At 35.7% G+C, this 18,065-nt stretch overlaps 1 protein-coding gene and 1 non-coding gene across 3 annotated transcripts in view; one reads left to right on the top strand and one right to left on the bottom strand.

Annotated features, from left to right (window-relative positions):
* Window positions 1–1,157: 1,157 nt before the first annotated feature.
* The window catches only part of LOC100890634, an 88,362-nt gene continuing 71,454 nt past the window's right edge, over window positions 1,158–18,065 (bottom strand). For both annotated transcript variants that reach the window (XM_030975324.1, XM_030975325.1), the window contains exons 13-23: window positions 17,197–17,302; window positions 15,951–16,122; window positions 12,264–12,441; window positions 11,600–11,752; window positions 9,398–9,527; window positions 8,859–8,891; window positions 7,658–7,758; window positions 6,834–6,917; window positions 6,013–6,134; window positions 5,044–5,257; window positions 1,158–4,274 (exon numbers count right to left, since the gene is read on the bottom strand). In XM_030975324.1, the coding sequence (XP_030831184.1) occupies window positions 3,876–4,274; window positions 5,044–5,257; window positions 6,013–6,134; window positions 6,834–6,917; window positions 7,658–7,758; window positions 8,859–8,891; window positions 9,398–9,527; window positions 11,600–11,752; window positions 12,264–12,441; window positions 15,951–16,122; window positions 17,197–17,302 (1,692 nt within the window). In that variant the 3' untranslated portion in view covers window positions 1,158–3,875. The remainder of the gene's footprint in view (window positions 4,275–5,043; window positions 5,258–6,012; window positions 6,135–6,833; window positions 6,918–7,657; window positions 7,759–8,858; window positions 8,892–9,397; window positions 9,528–11,599; window positions 11,753–12,263; window positions 12,442–15,950; window positions 16,123–17,196; window positions 17,303–18,065) is intronic.
* Window positions 17,751–17,822, top strand: TRNAT-CGU. The gene has a single exon. It is a non-coding gene; the product is annotated as a tRNA-Thr (tRNA).

Here is an 18,065-nt window from a genome sequence, read left to right as displayed (position 1 = left end):
AATCAGTCAGTCAGCCAAGAGCTAGAAGGGCATTAAACTCAATATACCTTAACACTGATGTAACTCCCTCCTGGCTCCGACTACCGACAAGCTAAAGAGCTTCAAAGCGGCAGGCCTCAAAACCCATCTTTTCAGGCAAATGTGTAGTCAAGGACCCATTTCACAAAACTTGTCATCAATGACTGAAATCCTTGCTTCTGATTGGTTATCAGTAGATTTCTCACTGATTTTTATCATATGTCATTGAAAAAAAGGTTTTGTGAAATGGGTCCCAGAACTAGTGGAGGAGCGGGCGCCTTTGAATGTTTGAAACAGATAAGTGCTGTGGATTGCCATCATCAACTAGGCCACATGTATTAAGCTGCCATGCATGATATTAAGGTACAAAGCCATCATAATACACATGGAGTTTGGAATATGAAATTTACAAGCATGTTCAAACGTGGCGTGAATCATGAGTGTATATATATCTTTCATATTTACATAAATACAATACAAATGGACAATAAAGATAATAGAATACAAACAAGATCCATGTACAAAATCAAACAGATTTATTACAACTAAAGCTATATTTGGTGTGTATGACTCGTTTGGCGGACGGTTCTGGTGCCTGAACTTTCTGTTAACATTGTTTGAATAATAGTTATAAAAGTACATTACCCAGAACAATAACTTCAATCTTATCTAGAAATATTTACATCTTTATTGCTAGGTTACACAATGGCCTAACGCCTTGAAAATCTGCCAATATCTATGGTCTGTGTATTACTTGATAGTTTTCCTGTTATTTACACCAATAAACCAGTAGTAGGTATCCATTTGTACGCTTATTGCAGTTGAACCAGGCACTAAAATAATCCTCATTGAAAAATAATTGATTCTATTGGGATGAAGAGAGTTAATGGGAGGAGGAGAGGGGCCGAGTGAAAGATAGAAAGAGAGAAAGAGAGGAAGAGAGATATAGATAACTACAGTTAGGTTGAAAGAGATAGAGACATAGAAAAAGAAGACAGAATGACAGAGGGAGAGGTAGATAGATTGATAGAGAAAGGGAGGGGAGAGAGAGCCTGAGAGAAAGAGAGACATATTGCAGTCAGAGATGCAGTTAAGATGAAGAAAAATTGAATGGTTGAACAAGAGAGACACATCGATAATAAGGGAAAGCAAGATACCAAAATGTTTTATTTTATTGAAATAAAATGTCATGAATTCCACAAGATTGACCATGGTACACATGCTCATCTCCAAACAGTTCAGATTGTAGCTATTACTTTACCACATCTACATGTATCTTTACTCCATACTCAGCATCTTCCTACAAAATAGCCAAAAGACCTATTTCCCCCAAGAATCGAGGTTAATACCACCTAACAACCATTATCATACCACCCATCTCTTCTTTTTTAAACCATGAACAGATCCCAACAACAAAGCATCCATCAAAGAAGTGGATTACAAGAAAGAAATGAACATTAATCTTGTAAGGCCTCCTTGATGTTTATATTTGAACATGGCACAAATTTAGAGGATTTAGTGGATTTAGATGATGTCTTTCAAACATCAAACATAGGAATATTTAAAAATTGTTGGAAGACATCAGCATTTTATCACAGAAGGTGTAGCAAATTTGATTTTAGAGTGAGTAGAGAGATGCGGTATTGACAAGAAACATTGACCCCTTGTTGTTCTAGCCTTCTCTCAACTTCATCAAGGGGCGTAAGTTTTCAGATCACTGAGGGGCAAAGGTTTAATCTATTCTCCTAAACGCATCCAACATTTGTATATTATAATGATATCCAAACCTTGAGATGCTTTGATTTGAAATGACACACAAAAAGCAACCCCAAAATGTTTCAACTTACCCCTTCACCTGAAAAGAAGATCTTTGCTAAAATGGCAAATGAAAATGGCAACTGCAAGTTTGCTATTAGAAAGCGAATGAGTTATCCTGTTGTATAATCCAAGTTCAGAGATGAATATCTAGCCACTAATAGTTATAGCAATATATATGAGATCGAGTGCAAATTCCTAGATAAGAAAACTTTCCGTCAGGTTCTGGCTCAGAGAAGACGTTTAGCATCAGTTTGAAAACCAAGATACCAATAACGTCTCTCTAGTCCATGAACATCACAATAGTCTCACTGGTACAGTCACTCTCCTAATTAATAGCCATTTCACAGCAATCACTAGTCTACAATATACCCGTCGCCTGCAGTCTGTCTAACGAGACTACCGCTATGAATGCTAGTGATGTTTATACGTCATGCCTAATTAGACGCTCTACTTCAACATGTCGCATGAATACAAACATGTCTAGTTTATTTAGCTCAGTGGATATGTGACACTATACTGCTAAACCTTTTAACAACACCAAGCGAAGGAAGACCTTGCAATAATAAAATGTTTATTGAGTTCCTCTCTTCTCTGCTAAATGAATTTCTACCGCTATCTTTTATTCTCATTAGAACTTTGCCAGCTATTCACCTATAGCCTATCCCCAATGTATCTGCATTAACTAGGCTGTACTTTATCTGCTAACATTAGCATTATATGATAAAAGTTTATTAAAACAAATTGGATTAATAACACTTTTGGTGTCACATACATGTAGATTTAATTCCCTTTGGGATCTCAGAAAATCTTAATTTTAAGAAAAGGGGACATGAATGGACTCTGTGTAGTATATGGTGGTATAAACCTATATGAATGAAAAGTGAAAAGGTGTAATATCTAAACAAAATTTATGGAATCACAACTTTTTAAACTACATTATTCTGTGAATGAGGAAACACTGCAGCACATTGTTAATTTCTTAGGTAAAAGGCAGTTCTGAATATTCAAGGGCAAATATGGTGGTCTGAGCCTGGCAAATTATATTAAAAAGTGAACATTTACATAAAATGGCAGCCATCTGGTCATATAATAGAGAATATATGTCAAACAAAAAAAATATTGAGCTCTCAAGCTTGTAAGATTTTCTTTTGACAAACAAACAACTGTAGAAAATTGATAAGAATTACCATCAACTCTAACATATGCAAATTTGGGACAGAGGTTAAAATTTGAATAAATTTGCAACTATTTTTAGATTCAAACATGAATAATCATGTTGATTTTGTTTTTTATTTGTCAGGATTTAATAAACTACAGCAGGTATTCAGTCTGTAACTTTGCTATTGGTTGGAATATTTCTGGGGGAAAAACTGAAATTGGTACATAAACATAAATCTGTGTAAAACGTTGCTGTATTTTTAACCAAGTATATTGCACATGAAAAAATATTGCATTCATCTGACTAGCTCCTACGTACACAGGTCGAAAAGTGGAATTTGACAGGAAGGTATCTATAATTCTGTGCATTTCCTGAGACATCTCATTTCTGTTTCAGTTTTGGTAAGATTAAATCTTTGAAATCAATAAACCAGATACTATTTTTACAACATGGAGTTGCTCAATTGAGACGTCCACATCATTTAGAGTTTAAATAAACGTTGATCAAACGTTTCTTTTTATGAAGGTGACACAGACAGGAGACAAAATATTGCAATAAATAGGGCAACAACAAAATGAATACCACAAAATGAATAAAAACTCTGAATTTCATCAATGAATGAACACAAATTACTGAAATGTTAACACAAGAAATATGCTTCTTTTTAAATGTATCATTGCACTTGTTCATATCATACAGGTATACCCATAATTGTCTACTATTACATCAGACCCCTCAATGATGTATTTCAAACAGCACATATAAGCATATTTATAGTTGATATACAAACCTATATAATATATAAATTTATATCTTCAAAATATTCATCATCATATATATATAAAATCTCTGGAAAATATGTACACATCGCGAAAAAACGCTACAGTCCAAATTCGCCGGTGGGGAATTGCGAGTGCGCTCTGCGCGGAACGTTGGCTTGTTTGAGCGTGTAGACCAGCAAGCATTCTAGCCATTCTTGGGCTTCCTCGTGGGACGCCGCTTTGAGCTTGTAGCACCGTTCTTCGGTCTGGATGACGATGGTGCGATCGTCCTCCAGGGCGACGGGGCACCCCCGAAGGTAGATGGACTCGACGTTCTTCTCGTTTTTCCTCTTGGAGTAGTAGAGGTGACCCTGGGTCGTGAGCTCAAAGTATCGCCTGTTCCATTGCGAGGAGAGGGGTGATTTGGCGGTGCTTAGTTTCTCCATGTATCCCTCCTTGGTGGGGTTCTTTGGTAGTGGTTTGCGTGTCCTGGGGCTCGACACAGCTTTCGTCTTCTCCTGTAGGTGAAAAGGAAATGGAAAAGTGGAGGGTGAATATATAACTTGTCAGAAGGACAAAATAGTTGTAGATTATGGCTCAGTGAGTAATTTTTAGAGGAGTGGTTTTTTTTAATGTGGTATCCAGGGATACAAACCGAGTCGGTAGCCCTTGGGCAAGGAATTTTGTAAATGTTGATATTTTGGAATTGTGAGTTTCTTGTTTACAAGAAGCAAAATAACTTTGACTAAAATATTTTCGAAAAATATGCAATTTCATTCATCAAAGCGACATGAAATACACAAGACTTGACAAGAGCTGTAATCTGAATTGATTCACTGTTATCCTCATTGAATTCAATTCCCCTACACATATATCATGAACAAGGATCTTCTTTTCATCTTTTTTTTTCTCCATCATTTATTAATTGAATAATACATACATAAGAAACACATAATTAAATAGATTACAAAGAAAAACATAATTATATAGATTACAAAAAAAAAAAACATGAATTATACTTATATCACAAAATAAATTATACTTAAAAAAAAACATAATCAACATTTAATCCAGAGGTGATACTTTTCAACATTTGCCCTCCATATTAGTTCCTTTAAATAAATGTTGAACATGTTTGTAAAATTACATTTTCTTGTTGCGTATATAAAACATAAGAAGCTAAATTAAAGAATAGATTTTTAAAAACTACATTTTTTGAATTATTGCAATATTAAAATAAATATGGTCACTTTTATTTTATCACAAACATCTGTGTAAATAATTTACCTGGATGAAGCCCTGTCGCTTGTTCTGTCCACCTGCAGACCGGGCATCGGCACTGAACGCCTTACGCAAATTGGCAACGCTGGCAAGACCATCGTCACACTGGTCTGGGCAGCTCTCGGCAGAATTGCTCCTCTCCAAACTCATTAAACTGTCGATGGCCGAGTCACGCGGCATGCTCTTTCGAGGATTTCCAGAATATTTCTTTGATTTTCTCCTATAAGCAGAAAATAACAGTCAAATGTTTTTAAAAACTGTGATCATAGAGTAAATAAAATGAATGGCAACCGTTTTCCTATGTAATGATCAATATAAGGTACATGCTGGAATATAATAAACCTGGGATTATAGTGCACACCAAAAGAATTTTCATTCGTGTTTAAAAATGTTTAGAGTGCATACACAAGTAAGGAAAAGAAAGTGCTCTGGCATAATACGATATATGTCCCAACACTAATCAGTCAATACAAAAGGGAAAGTGCTGTACCTGTTCATGTCTAGAATCATTCCAAATACAAACAGCTCCATAAACAAAAAGAATATGAATCAGGTTAAATTTAATTTGATTGACAGATAAAGTGTTATATCTTATTTTGCCAGAATATGTTTTTTATTGGTTTCTTAATAAGAATATAAGCAACCATATAATCAAAATACAGTCAAACCTGCTTTAGTGACCCCCCCCCCCCCTGTCTACAAAGACCACCTGTTTACAAAGACCACATTTTTTGTTTCCCTTGAAAATGGTTTCTCATTGAAACATGTACTACAGGAACCAGTACATAAATACCACCTGCCTATAAAGACCACTTTTCTTGTTTCCCATGATCTTTATAGACAGGTTTTACTGTATCAAGTTAAATGAAATGTTGCTTGTTAATCCATTGGCTAAGAGGGTCAGGTGGTTCCTCTGTCTAGCTCAGAGGGACAAGAAAATTGGGTAGTGAGAGTTACAATAATAAACTGCCTAACCTGTTGAGCTTGCCGGCAGTCACCATGATGAGATCCACTTCTCTCTTGAAGGCTTTCACAAACTCAGCGATGGATGAAAAGATTTCCTGGGATTCTACGTTGACATTCTCACCAAACCTCAACTACAAAGAGAGAGAAGGAAACAAAAATCAATTTTTTAATTTTTTTTTGTCTATTCCCTTTGAAACCATCAACTGTGATATCCTATAGTTCTTGATGTTACTGATAAATATACAGATTGAAAATTCAAATCCTCTATCCTTTTTTGTTAAATATTCAATTGTTTGTTATTGTATTTCATTTGTTGCAATGCTTAGAGACTTCAGTGGAAAGCGCTTTCTAAGTACCGTTTTTATTATTATTATCATTATTATTATTATTATTCACAAGTTGCTCTATACGTTGAGTATAGTTACGGTATCTAATCTGTAACAGGGGTAATATTTGACATTTATTTTTTAATTCACAAGGCCTATATTGGCATGAATCCCATGAAAAAGAAACACAATTCAAAATATATGTATATCATTCTGTAAGTATTCAATTTTGTAAAGTAACAATTAAATAATTAGAGCTAAATTTACAAACCTCAATATAAATTTTAACTAGAGACTTTATGTTTCTGGATTTAATTTGAATGTATGAAAGTCTTTTGCATCTGTATAAAACATCTGTTTGGAACCAGAAGGTTGATTTTTTTTGTGTAGAATGTTACCAGTTAATGCCTTTCTGGCTCCAAACAGATAAAATGTGTGTGTGTGTGTGTGTGTGTGTGTGTGTGTGTGTGTGTGTGGGGGGGGGGGGGCTTATCAATAACTTACCAGCATCTGTTCAAAGAGATTTTTCATATCGTCTGATTTGTCCTGGAGATCACTGAGCTTGCCTTCGTAGGATTCCACAAACATCTGTGGAAATAATAAATATTATCAACATATGAACGACAATTACATTTAATACAGGCAACGCTGATCATCGATTGTAGATAGAACTTGTATCGCAAGTATACCAGACTGAATGTATTGTATTCAAGCATCCCAAAGTCAACAACAGAACATTGACTTTGAAATTAATCTACTCCTGTTGTAATCCTCCCATGTCTGTTACCTTAATGTAAGGTAAATATAAGTGAATAAAATTAATCCTGCTTACAATAATCTTTGGTGTTCCTTCTATACTTATAAAGCAGTGAATGTTTGACACAGCCCTATATATATTGTCGATGGAGGTTTGGGCATATGATGTCAAATGATGCTGACATTTTGGTACGCTCCAATGAGCATTGTCATTGCATACAGGTATTGTGATAATTTAACACAAGCATTGCTAAGTATATGACCTATGTTTACCTATTCCTTAGAATAAGTTCCAATTTAATCCTATCACTTTATTCAATATACACAAGACTTTATCAATGCTATAACTTCCGGAGCCTATGACCTACAAGCATTGCTTTCTCTTTAGGCTCCATCATATTTCTCCCTTTATTTAACTTACCGGTAGTCTTATGTATTATTATCATTTGTATAAATAAAATAAAAAAAATAAAAAATGTAACATGCCAAATGTAATAATGTATTATACAACAAGTGAAATATGAAAATAAACTGAAACTGAACTGAACTGATATATTGATAATGCTACTGACCTCTATATCATCGACGAATGCAATATCTCTCTCGGGTGGGTTTTCAACCTTCATCAAAACAGATGCATTCTTCTTCACCTTACTTAGATCCTTCTTCATCACTGTAAGATAAAAAAAAATGCAATAGATTCATTCATTTAACAAAAACTTTGAGTTCTGGGCCCCGTCTTTACAAAAAGTTGATATCAATCACAACTTATTTGCGATTGATATTAAAGGTAAAGACCAGTATTGGAAATGCCCCAATTTCAAAAAATGAAATGGAAGCTCTCATTACCAATCGTGTGAAAGAATATGTTTTGACTAATACATGACGATACAAAATTTGCCGGGAAACCGCCTACTAATTCATATATTTGGTAAATTTGTTTCTCTCATGGTCTGTGAGAGATATAGGGTAGTCCCATATACATCTTTCTGTGTATAGTGCTTGTAACTTTACGAAGAATGGGCCAAATTTCTTATCATTTTGATGATTCGAGAACCTTGCAGATGCTAGATGCTAGATGATCAACCTTTTCTGATCGATTCCACAACGTTTCTTTCACAATGCAATCGCATGACCATTACTGGTCTTTACCTTTAATTGCAGCTATGTACATGATATGAGACTGCAAACTTGCATTTGATTGGAGAACTTGCGATTGATTTAGATCGATCGTAACTCTTTGTAAGACAGGGCCCTGGTGAAGATGAAAAATGATTTGTGAGTTTTCTAATTCTTTACAAGTCAGTCTGAAAGAAAATCATAATAGTGTTCAAATATGACAAGAAATAGATAGAAAGTTAGAACCAAACTCTCATTCAACAAGTACAATCCCATATACCGCAAACATACATTATACAGCAACTGGCTAATTTGAACATTGAAATTTGCATATAATTCAAAATCCTCTTTGTACACTTTAATGATCAGTTTGTACTTCTTGCATTTTCTTCACAATAATAGATTAATGCCCAATTCAATTGCAGAAGAAAGTTTCTAGAAAAAAATTGATGAATAAGAGTACATTATGCACAATGCGCATGTGACATGGAACTTTCAAATATACATATCATTATTTTTCCTCGAATTCATATTCTTCTACCCGAAATTCAAAATCTTTCTTCCTGCAGTATAACAGAAACAAGCTTTTTATTATCATGTTATCAGAAGAAATTATTCTCAGAAAAGAAAAACTAATATGAACATTCAACTCACCTTCAACCTCAGCTTGTAGAGCCTTTATTGAAGCTAGAATAAGAAGAAGAAAAAAGAAGAAAAAAGAAAAGAAAATAAATATATGAAATGGGGATAAAAAATAATTTTCCTCTATTTTTATAAACAAGAATGGAGTCTTCATATTTACACTTGACACTGAATTCATCGCATTTAAACCTAAATCACGCTGTCAAATCGACTCCACACTGACTCCAAACCAACCGGTTTCATGCCATTGGAGTTTAACGTAATTGTTTGCTTGGTCTGTAGTCAATCTCGGACTTGTTGCAACTAACACTACACAATAATTGTTATGAGCTACTGAAATCATGGCATTTGATTGGCTGAGAGCAAATTTGTCATAGAAATCTAGCATTTGTTATTGATAACAAGTTGTATGCAACGGGCCCTGGCGTTCGTATTGTCTGTGTAACTGGGGTATTCTTTAAGTATTGCTTTGCCTATTCCCTTTTCTTCATGAAAGAATCACATTAAAACTGAAAACAGGAAATAAGTTCCTGGCCTTGTATCTTAATTACCATCGTTTGCATGCATGATTGGCTGTAGCTCCTCTATGAAACCCAGGAGGTCTGGTTCGTGTTTGTGGATCTGTTGGACCAGGTACTTCAGGAGGGTGAAGTTCTTGTCCCTCGCCCTGCACTCCGCCAACTGTAAATGAAGCAACAAAAAAAAACATTAAAGGCATCGTTTAACAATGTTGTTTAACAATGTTAAATCTGAGATGCACGGCCCTACGTGTTATCAGTGTCTGCCTCAAAAAAGTAAAAATCTTTAAATGACCGGTTTTACCATACTCATTTTCCCAAATAGACTGTAGTGTTATGAAAACCGTTAGGAAAACGCCAAATTTGGTTTCGATTTCCAATCATAAATATCTTGATAATCACACAGGCGATCGGCTTGTAAAAGTCATGGGGTCCCTGACTAACCTTAAGGTTTATAACTATCATTGCAGCATGAGGTAAATCCAGGATTTTGTTTCAGAATTTGAGACAAAGTTACCGGATCCCTTTAACATGTAAGAAATCCTTATCTTTATAACATGCCATAGACCTACTATAAAAGGTCCAGCCCACTATATGAATAATACACTGTTTATCATTTTCTTCCACACATACAGTGTAATGATCTCACTTTCATTTCAACCTACAAAAATTTATCAGATTGCATATCAAGTTTTGGGAGAAAAGTATAGCTGTGTAAAAATTAAAGATAGGGGGAAATATTAACTTGTTAAAATGTTGCTGTTTTCTTTACATTGCATGATCAATTATAATCAGTTCGGACAAAAGCAAAGTCACTTTATAACTTCAATATAAAGATGTTTATTAACCATTATTCATCTATGATTCAATTATAATGTAATAAGATTTGAAAGTCTGCCCAATTATGTCCAGCAGCTCTAAAAAGAAAATAAAATCATCTTGAAGACTCAAGTCGACTTGGCATCACCATCAGACCCAAGCTGTGACAGGCTAGACACAAGACAAATAAAGTTTTCTATAAAAAGAACTGGGTTGTTTTAATGATTCACAAATGAACATCTCATCTGATAAGAGTCATAAGGGGGCTAGGTCATAGCTAGGCTTCGGGACAGAGTTAACGTCCTTCTGGCTCTCAGCAGAGAATCTATTCTCTAGGGTTGTGTTCTCTGTATCAGCGTTTCCTCCGACTTCCGCTTACTCTCAAACGGTCGATCGGGGGAAGTGGCCTCAAATGTGATTAGGGCTCTCTTAAAAGGTCCACACTAGCTCTTCCCAATGCAGTATGTGTACGACATTCAACATGATTAGCCATGTGATGTACAATGACATACAGAGGGCTATGGCGGTGGGAGTTAGCTAAAGCATGGGAGAATGGTTAAGAAAGTGACCATTTTTATGAAACACAAGTATTTCAATCTTCCATTCATAGCAGAAAACAATTGAAATAATTTACTTAATTACTATCAATACAGTATTTGGCATGTTTGTATCTGGTATATTTGGGTTATTAAGATATGAATATGGTATAGTCTTGATTCATGTAAAGGTTTAATATCAAAATTTGAATATTTGATTATTTGATCACAATGTGTAGCTCTTGATAATGGATCTTCAGGGAGAAAATAATATAGGAAATTCCTTGATACAGATAACTATTTACTTTGTCCTATACTTAAAGAAATGACCAAAATACATGCATCAAACCATTCTCAACATCACACGTGTCATTCTACCTGATGTTCAGACATGCTGTTGCTGTATTTAATGTAGTCCATAATATGGACTATTATCAATTATTATCCATTTATATTCCTTAACATTATCAACATTATCAATTTAAGTTTCAGATTCCTCTTATAACTCTGTCAAGTGTGGGACATTGTCAGCATTCATATTAGACCTGACCTATATTACAAACTGTACTTCATGGATTAAATTTGGATTGGGTAGGTACTAATCTGCAATGTTGGTAGCAGGAACCATGTATACCAGTGGGAAAATAATTGGAAAAATACAGGCGTTTTAGCCCTGAAAAGTTTCAAAGAAGTTCTTGTAAACTTTCATGTAAAAACTTCTCAGGTAAAAACACAATGACATACATAAAAAGCACTGTGAGCATGTTCATGTAAAGGCGCTCAATAAATACCAATATGTATGTATGTATGTATGTATCTCACTTTCAATACCCATCATCCAAAAAACAGCATCCGTGAAGAGGAAATTATTTTAACTTACCTTGGGTAGTGTTCCCAGTTTGAATCCCATAGCGATTCCTTTACTGCAGCCACTGTTGATGAAGTTACCGACAGCCAGGACGTATTCCAGTACTGAAACAAACCTAACGCTGTTACATAGCACATCCAGGCTGTCCAGAACATGCTCAATCGTCTAGGAAGGAAGCAAAAAGAATATGGTAATAATTATCAACATATTTGTGATGGAATTATATCAATAAGCTAATCAAAAATAGGTTATTATTCCTTGTTCCTAATATAAAGAAATTATAACGTCACACTGATACTACACTATATACTACTATTATTCTATCACTAGTTGAAATATTCTATTGATAGTAATAATATAAGTTCTTTATGAACCTATACAAATTATATACGGTCCTGCTATACGCAGGATAGCTGCTAAAGCGGACTAGACTTGTACAACACAAAAACTGTGGAGCGTTCCATGACATAATTATGCTCCTGTGACAATTACTAACAGGAACCGAATTCCTGACTTCAACTGGCCTGGACCCAACACTATACACAGCCCTAACCCTTAATACATAACTAAAAACTCAATCATAATCATAACCCTATACTCTATGCCTGAGATGAATTAGAGCTTAAAGCAGATGTCGCTAGAGTAAAAGTCAGGTCACCATGGAGACAAAACTTACCGGTGCAAGGTGCTCGTATTGGAGGGGGAACTCGTTGACGATGAGGAGAATATCTAGCCTGGTCTTGAGATGAGGAATCTCACAGAGCTGCAACATGAACTGATCCGTCTGCTCCAGCTCTTGAGGTTTGTCACGGTACTGGCCATATGCCTCTACATCCTCAGTAGTAGGGTGATATCTGTACATAGGACAGGAAAGAATAAAGGAAAGAAAATATATTTAAGCAACTAAGGCCATAGGATTCAGTACTCCCTTGATTGTTAAAGTAGTCACCCGAAGAACATTCATGACAACTGATAATGATGGACAAATTATATATGGATGGATAGATTTTCTCTTGACAAACACAAATAATTTGCTGAAAAATCATAAATACATCATGGAAAGGTGTAAAATGCAACTTTGTGGCTAGCTGAGTCTCGAATGTGACGTCACAAATCTTGACGCTCTACGGAGGACCGCTGAAGGCAGAAAATCTGGATCTCAAAATTAACATTTATGAGAGATGATTACTGCGGGCCTCAAACATATTTTGAAGGGGGAAGTTGTTATATTTGATCAGTAAGGCTTCCCCTTTGCAATGATACAAATTTTGCATTAATTCAAAGCACTTTAGATTCTTTGGGTGACTATTTTAAAGGTAAAGACCAGGTATGGTCATGCGATTGCATTGTGAAAGAAACATTGTGGAATCGATCAGAAAAGGTTGATCATCTAGCATCTAGCATCTGCAAGGTTCTGGAATCATCAAAATGATAAGAAATTTGGCCCATTCTTCGTAAAAATACAAGCACTATACACAGAAAGATGTATATGGGACTACCCTATATCTCTCACAGACCATGAGAGAAACAAATTTACCAAATATATGAATTAGTAGGCGGTTTACCGGCAAATTTTTTATCATCATGTATTAGTCAAAACATATTCTTTCACATGATTGGTAATGAGAGCTTCCATTTCATTTTTTGAAATTGGGGCGTTTCCAATACTGGTCTTTACCTTTAAGGCTCGTTAAGATATGATGCGGAAAACTGCAGCTTTTTTTGGATATTTTTTGATATTTTAAACGATGACATAAAGTGTAATATGCTTCACATTGTTGTATCATATAACACAGAGCTCAGTGAATACGACAAAGTCCTTTGTTGCATGTAATTGCCTTTCATTTTAAACATAAAATTGTGGCGTCTTATTTTCTGCAGTGGTTTATCGCGTTATGTGTGAACAAGCCTTTATGAAGAATATGATTTTAAAAAATACCAAAGCAGAAGTGATTAATACAGATTGATTGGAATAAACTAAAGAAATAGAGAAAACCAGAGCAGAAGAATTAAGGTATATAGTACTTGGGTGGTTTTTGTGAAAGTTTTGAAAAAGTGAGAGAGAAAGAGAGGAGAAGAAGTGAAGGAAAGACATTCGATAGGAATATACAAATGGAAAAGGGGGAAGGATATAGTGAAGGAGGAAGAGACAGAGAGACAGAGAGAGAGACAGAGAGACCGAGAGAAAGAAAGTGAAAGAGAGAGAGAGAAGGGAGGGGAGGATTGAAAAGGAGCAGGGAGAGAGAAGAGAATGAGGGGGAGGAGATAGTGGGTGAGAAAAGGACAGTGAGACAGAGAGAGAGAGAGAAAGAGAGAGGGAGAGAGAGAGAGAGAGAGAGAGATAGAGAGAAAGTGAAAGAGAGATAAGGGAGGGGAGGATTGAAAAGGAGCAGGGAAAGGAAGAGAATGAGGGGAAGGAGATAGTGGATGAGAAAAGGACAGTGAGACAGAGAGAGACAGAGAGAGAGAGAGAGAGAGAGAGAGAGAGAGAGTGAAACAGAGAGAAGGGAGGGGAGGTTGAAAAGCAACAGGGAGAGGAAGAAAAGAAGGGGGAAGGATGTAGTGAGTGAGATTAAGAGAGAAAGAGAGAGAGAGAGAGAGATAGAGCAAGAAAAATGAAGCTCAGACATTACTCTACCAGATGTAGACATTGTGGGATATAGCATAGGATCAGTTAATTGATGGAGGAATGGAGGGCAGGTTAACGAGTTTTTAAGTTACAAACAAAAAGAAAAGAAAAAATATGTAAAACAAAAACAGAAACAAGAAAGGCAGGAGTGATAATATAGTGATAATATAGAAGGGATGGCAGGTTAACAAGTTATATGTTACAAACAAACACATGAAAAAAAACAAAAAAAAACAAAGAAACAAAACAAAAACAAGATAGGCAGGAGTGATAATATAGTGATAATATAGAAGGGATGGCAGGTTAACAAGTTATAAAGTTACAAACAAACACATGAAAAAAAAAAAAAAAAAAAAAAAAAAAAAAAAAAAAAAACACAAGATAGGCAGGAGTGATAATATAGTGATAATATAGAAGGGATGGCAGGTTAACAAGTTATAAAGTTACAAACAAACACATGGAAAGAAAAAAACAAGAAAAAACAAAAACAAGATAGGCAGGAGTGACTTGTTGTTTGTTTGTCCAAAGAAGAGTAAATTTATTGAATCTATACTCATTCAATGTATTTCACTTTCAAGTAAAAGAGCACTTTAACCCATTTAAACTTTTAGGTTACTGATAAAATCAAAACATGTTTATAACTAACATTTCGTTTCAAAAAAAATTCCTTGTCCTTGAAGGAAAATTTCTCACTAATGAATCTTGTCACTGTGCCACACGTATAGACATCGATATACATTGAAGAGATTGTAACACTGATGGAGGTCACAAGTGTTATATTGCTCTGGCTCGTAATGTTATGAACCAGAGCTATATAACACTGAGTTCCCATAGGCAATCTTTTTATTCAGATGGTCATATCTCAGCCAATACTTAACCTATTCCATTGGTTTTCGACCTTTGGACATTATTTTTGGTGGTCTTTCGAAAAATGAAGAAAAAAATAGAGAAATTCCAAAAATAGATTTTTTGATGACATCACACTTCATTACTCTATATACTTGATCCTTTCAGCCTGACCACATTCCCACACCACACAGGCATAGCTGGTGAGTACCTGTTGATAGAATCAGGCCACTTCTTTTCACACCATGCCCTTGATCCCGTTTCCTGTGTGACAAGTGTGTAGGAACAATGTCTAATTGGAATGGCCATGATGACCAGACACAAGTCACACTCATCCGGCAAGGGTTTGTACGACCGTGGGACTTTAGGATGTTTTGAATAACGTATAGCGAATTGTAAAAGACATAATTTCTTCATGTAGAGTTAGAACCACATCATTAGGTTATGGAGCTGGTAAAAACATGTATTATCTTGAACTAGATGCAAAATTAGAGAAAAAACCCTTCAAAATTAAGATCTTTAGATAACGTTTTTTCCTTCAATAATAAACTATAAAAAAAGTGAATTCTGTAGATTTGTGATGTCCCTTGAGAGCTAGACCAATGGTGAGAGCAACCAGTGGCATGAATGGCCTGCCATAGTTCAAGTCCAACTGAAGTCCATATATCAGTCTTTGTGAAACATCCCCCGGGACTAAAATGATAGTTGGTCGTCTTTGCTTTACAAATACAAGACCGCATGTTATAATGCGTTTTATACAGAAACCACCTTTTTGCCTCTTGTTTGTAAGAAATAATTTTAATCTTCACAACATGACCCTCCTTAAGAGGGGACCTCCTATTCACCTCCTATCAGAGGGACAAATGGAAACAACACAACAGACATTACCTTCTGATCACATTGATATGCTCCGGATCTAAGCCGCCATCTTGTTCGCTGAGGATGGTCAGCCTGTACTTGAGTTCCTCGGCGTCCATCTTGAATCCTGCCAGGAAGATGCCGAGGTTCTGAGCAACTTTCGGATCTAAGAAGCTCTTCAGCTTCCTCTTGCTTGTTTCGGCTTTGGATGAAATGCCAACGAGAAAAAGAAAAGATGGAATATAGATAGACATTATTAATACATGTACTCTGAGCTTTTCCTTTTAACTTGTAACTTTCAACTTTAAACTGTGAACTTTTAAATCCAGCTTTTAGCTTCTAACCCCTGCAAATAGTCTTGCCAACACCTTTTCTATATTTACTCTTATTACTATGACAATGGAACTGTGCAGGAAGGGGGGGGGGGGTACAACTTAAAGCCATTTATGGCCAAACATGATACCGGTATGCTGAAATACTATGGGAAAGGGAACAGGAATGAAAACTGAGCATAGAATACTGACATTTTGTTGTATTTTATTTATATCAATGAAAGTATTATTTTAGCTGAATTGTGTGTTGTGATCAAAAGTCTTAATACACTGTACTTTCCAATATCAGTCTTTATTTTTTGCTCTCTTTTTTTTTACTATGTATTGCACTATTTCACTACTCGTTAAGTTGTTTATTGTTTTAAATTGAATTTTAATTGTATTAATTGTATTAATATAATATTCTCTTGCAAAACTGTTCCATTGTGCACTGCAAGGACTACCCTGTATAAAGAGCACAGAATAAATAATTAAATAAACAGGTATGTTCCTTTAACTGATTGCCTATATGGACCAAGTGGCCCCTGTATAATGTCTATGGGAATACAAGAATTCAGTAGCCAATCGGTTAATGGATTGCAAGAAAATTTTAGAGTTCTTGTAAGCACCAATGAAGGGAGAGAGGGGAAAAAGGGTAGAGAGAACAAAATGGAATAGGGAAAGAGAGAGAGAGAAAGAGAGAGAGAGAGAGAGAGAGAGAGAGAGTGCACTACAAGGACCAGAAAGGAAAGAAAAATAAAAAGGAGAGGGAGAAAAAAAAGAAGATAGAAGAAAAAGAAGAAGAAGAAAAAGAAGAAGAAGAATGAGAAGAAGATAGAGAAAAAGAAGAAGATAGAGTAAAGGAAAAGTGCAAGTAATGGGGGACCCAGGAAGAGACAGAAAAGAAGACAGCGAAAGAAAGTAAGAATTGTGAAGATGATTAAAAATAGAAGAAAGTGCCTTACCAGGTTCGGTTGTTTCTTTTTTCTTATCTGAGTACATAGCTTCTAGAACATCTGTATCGATCAAGTCTGTTAGATCCCTAGCCGTCTTCCATATCGAGCTGCTTACCTACAGTCCAAAAACAATATGACAAGTGTCATCATAGCCATTCGTAATCTTTGTTTCCTTCACTCATATAAAGACAGCGTTGCATTTGAGGCCTTAGAGTCCTATCAAGACCAAGTATAGATGGGAAAAGTTAAGATGACATTCATTTAGCATTTGATCTTTGGTTTGAGACCAAGAGTGGGAAATTGGTCATATACCGTTTGTCTAATATCACCGTTGTAAGAATACTATAGCCATTTTGTAATGTCCTTTAAATGGAAGCTCAACCAAAACATCGACGCTGTCACACTTGACGCCTCTAACCAACCACACAAACTCAACGATCTTGACAATTCTGACCACAAAGGCCCTACATGTTGTTCAGCGAGAATTATGATTACAAAAACTGTGGGTGATTCTTTATCTCACAGAGTTTTCTTTTTTCTTCTGACAAAGTGATATTCAAGGAGGCATGATGGCTCAGTGGTAGAGCATTGGTCTCGTAACCAGAAGGTCCTGGGTTCAAAACCAAGCCGTGCCTTTTGGTAAGGCATTAATCCACGACCTTTGCATTTCCAGTCAAGTGCTTACACCACTCAACCACAACACCTCTGCATTAAGCCCATAAGACAAACAAAAATGACTTTTGAAAACAGAGATCAATCAAGTTCACATGAGTCTAAATATAGCCCAGCTTAAAGGCATTCAGGAAAATGACATGAAGTCACCTTGGATGTAGAGGTGTCGTGGTCTAGTGGACATGTCACGGGTACCGGTAGGATGC

This window comes from Strongylocentrotus purpuratus, unplaced genomic scaffold (assembly GCF_000002235.5).
Source record: "Strongylocentrotus purpuratus isolate Spur 01 unplaced genomic scaffold, Spur_5.0 spur5_scaffold_8, whole genome shotgun sequence".
Taxonomy (NCBI): domain Eukaryota; kingdom Metazoa; phylum Echinodermata; class Echinoidea; order Camarodonta; family Strongylocentrotidae; genus Strongylocentrotus; species Strongylocentrotus purpuratus.
This window is presented reverse-complemented; position numbering and strand designations above follow the sequence as displayed.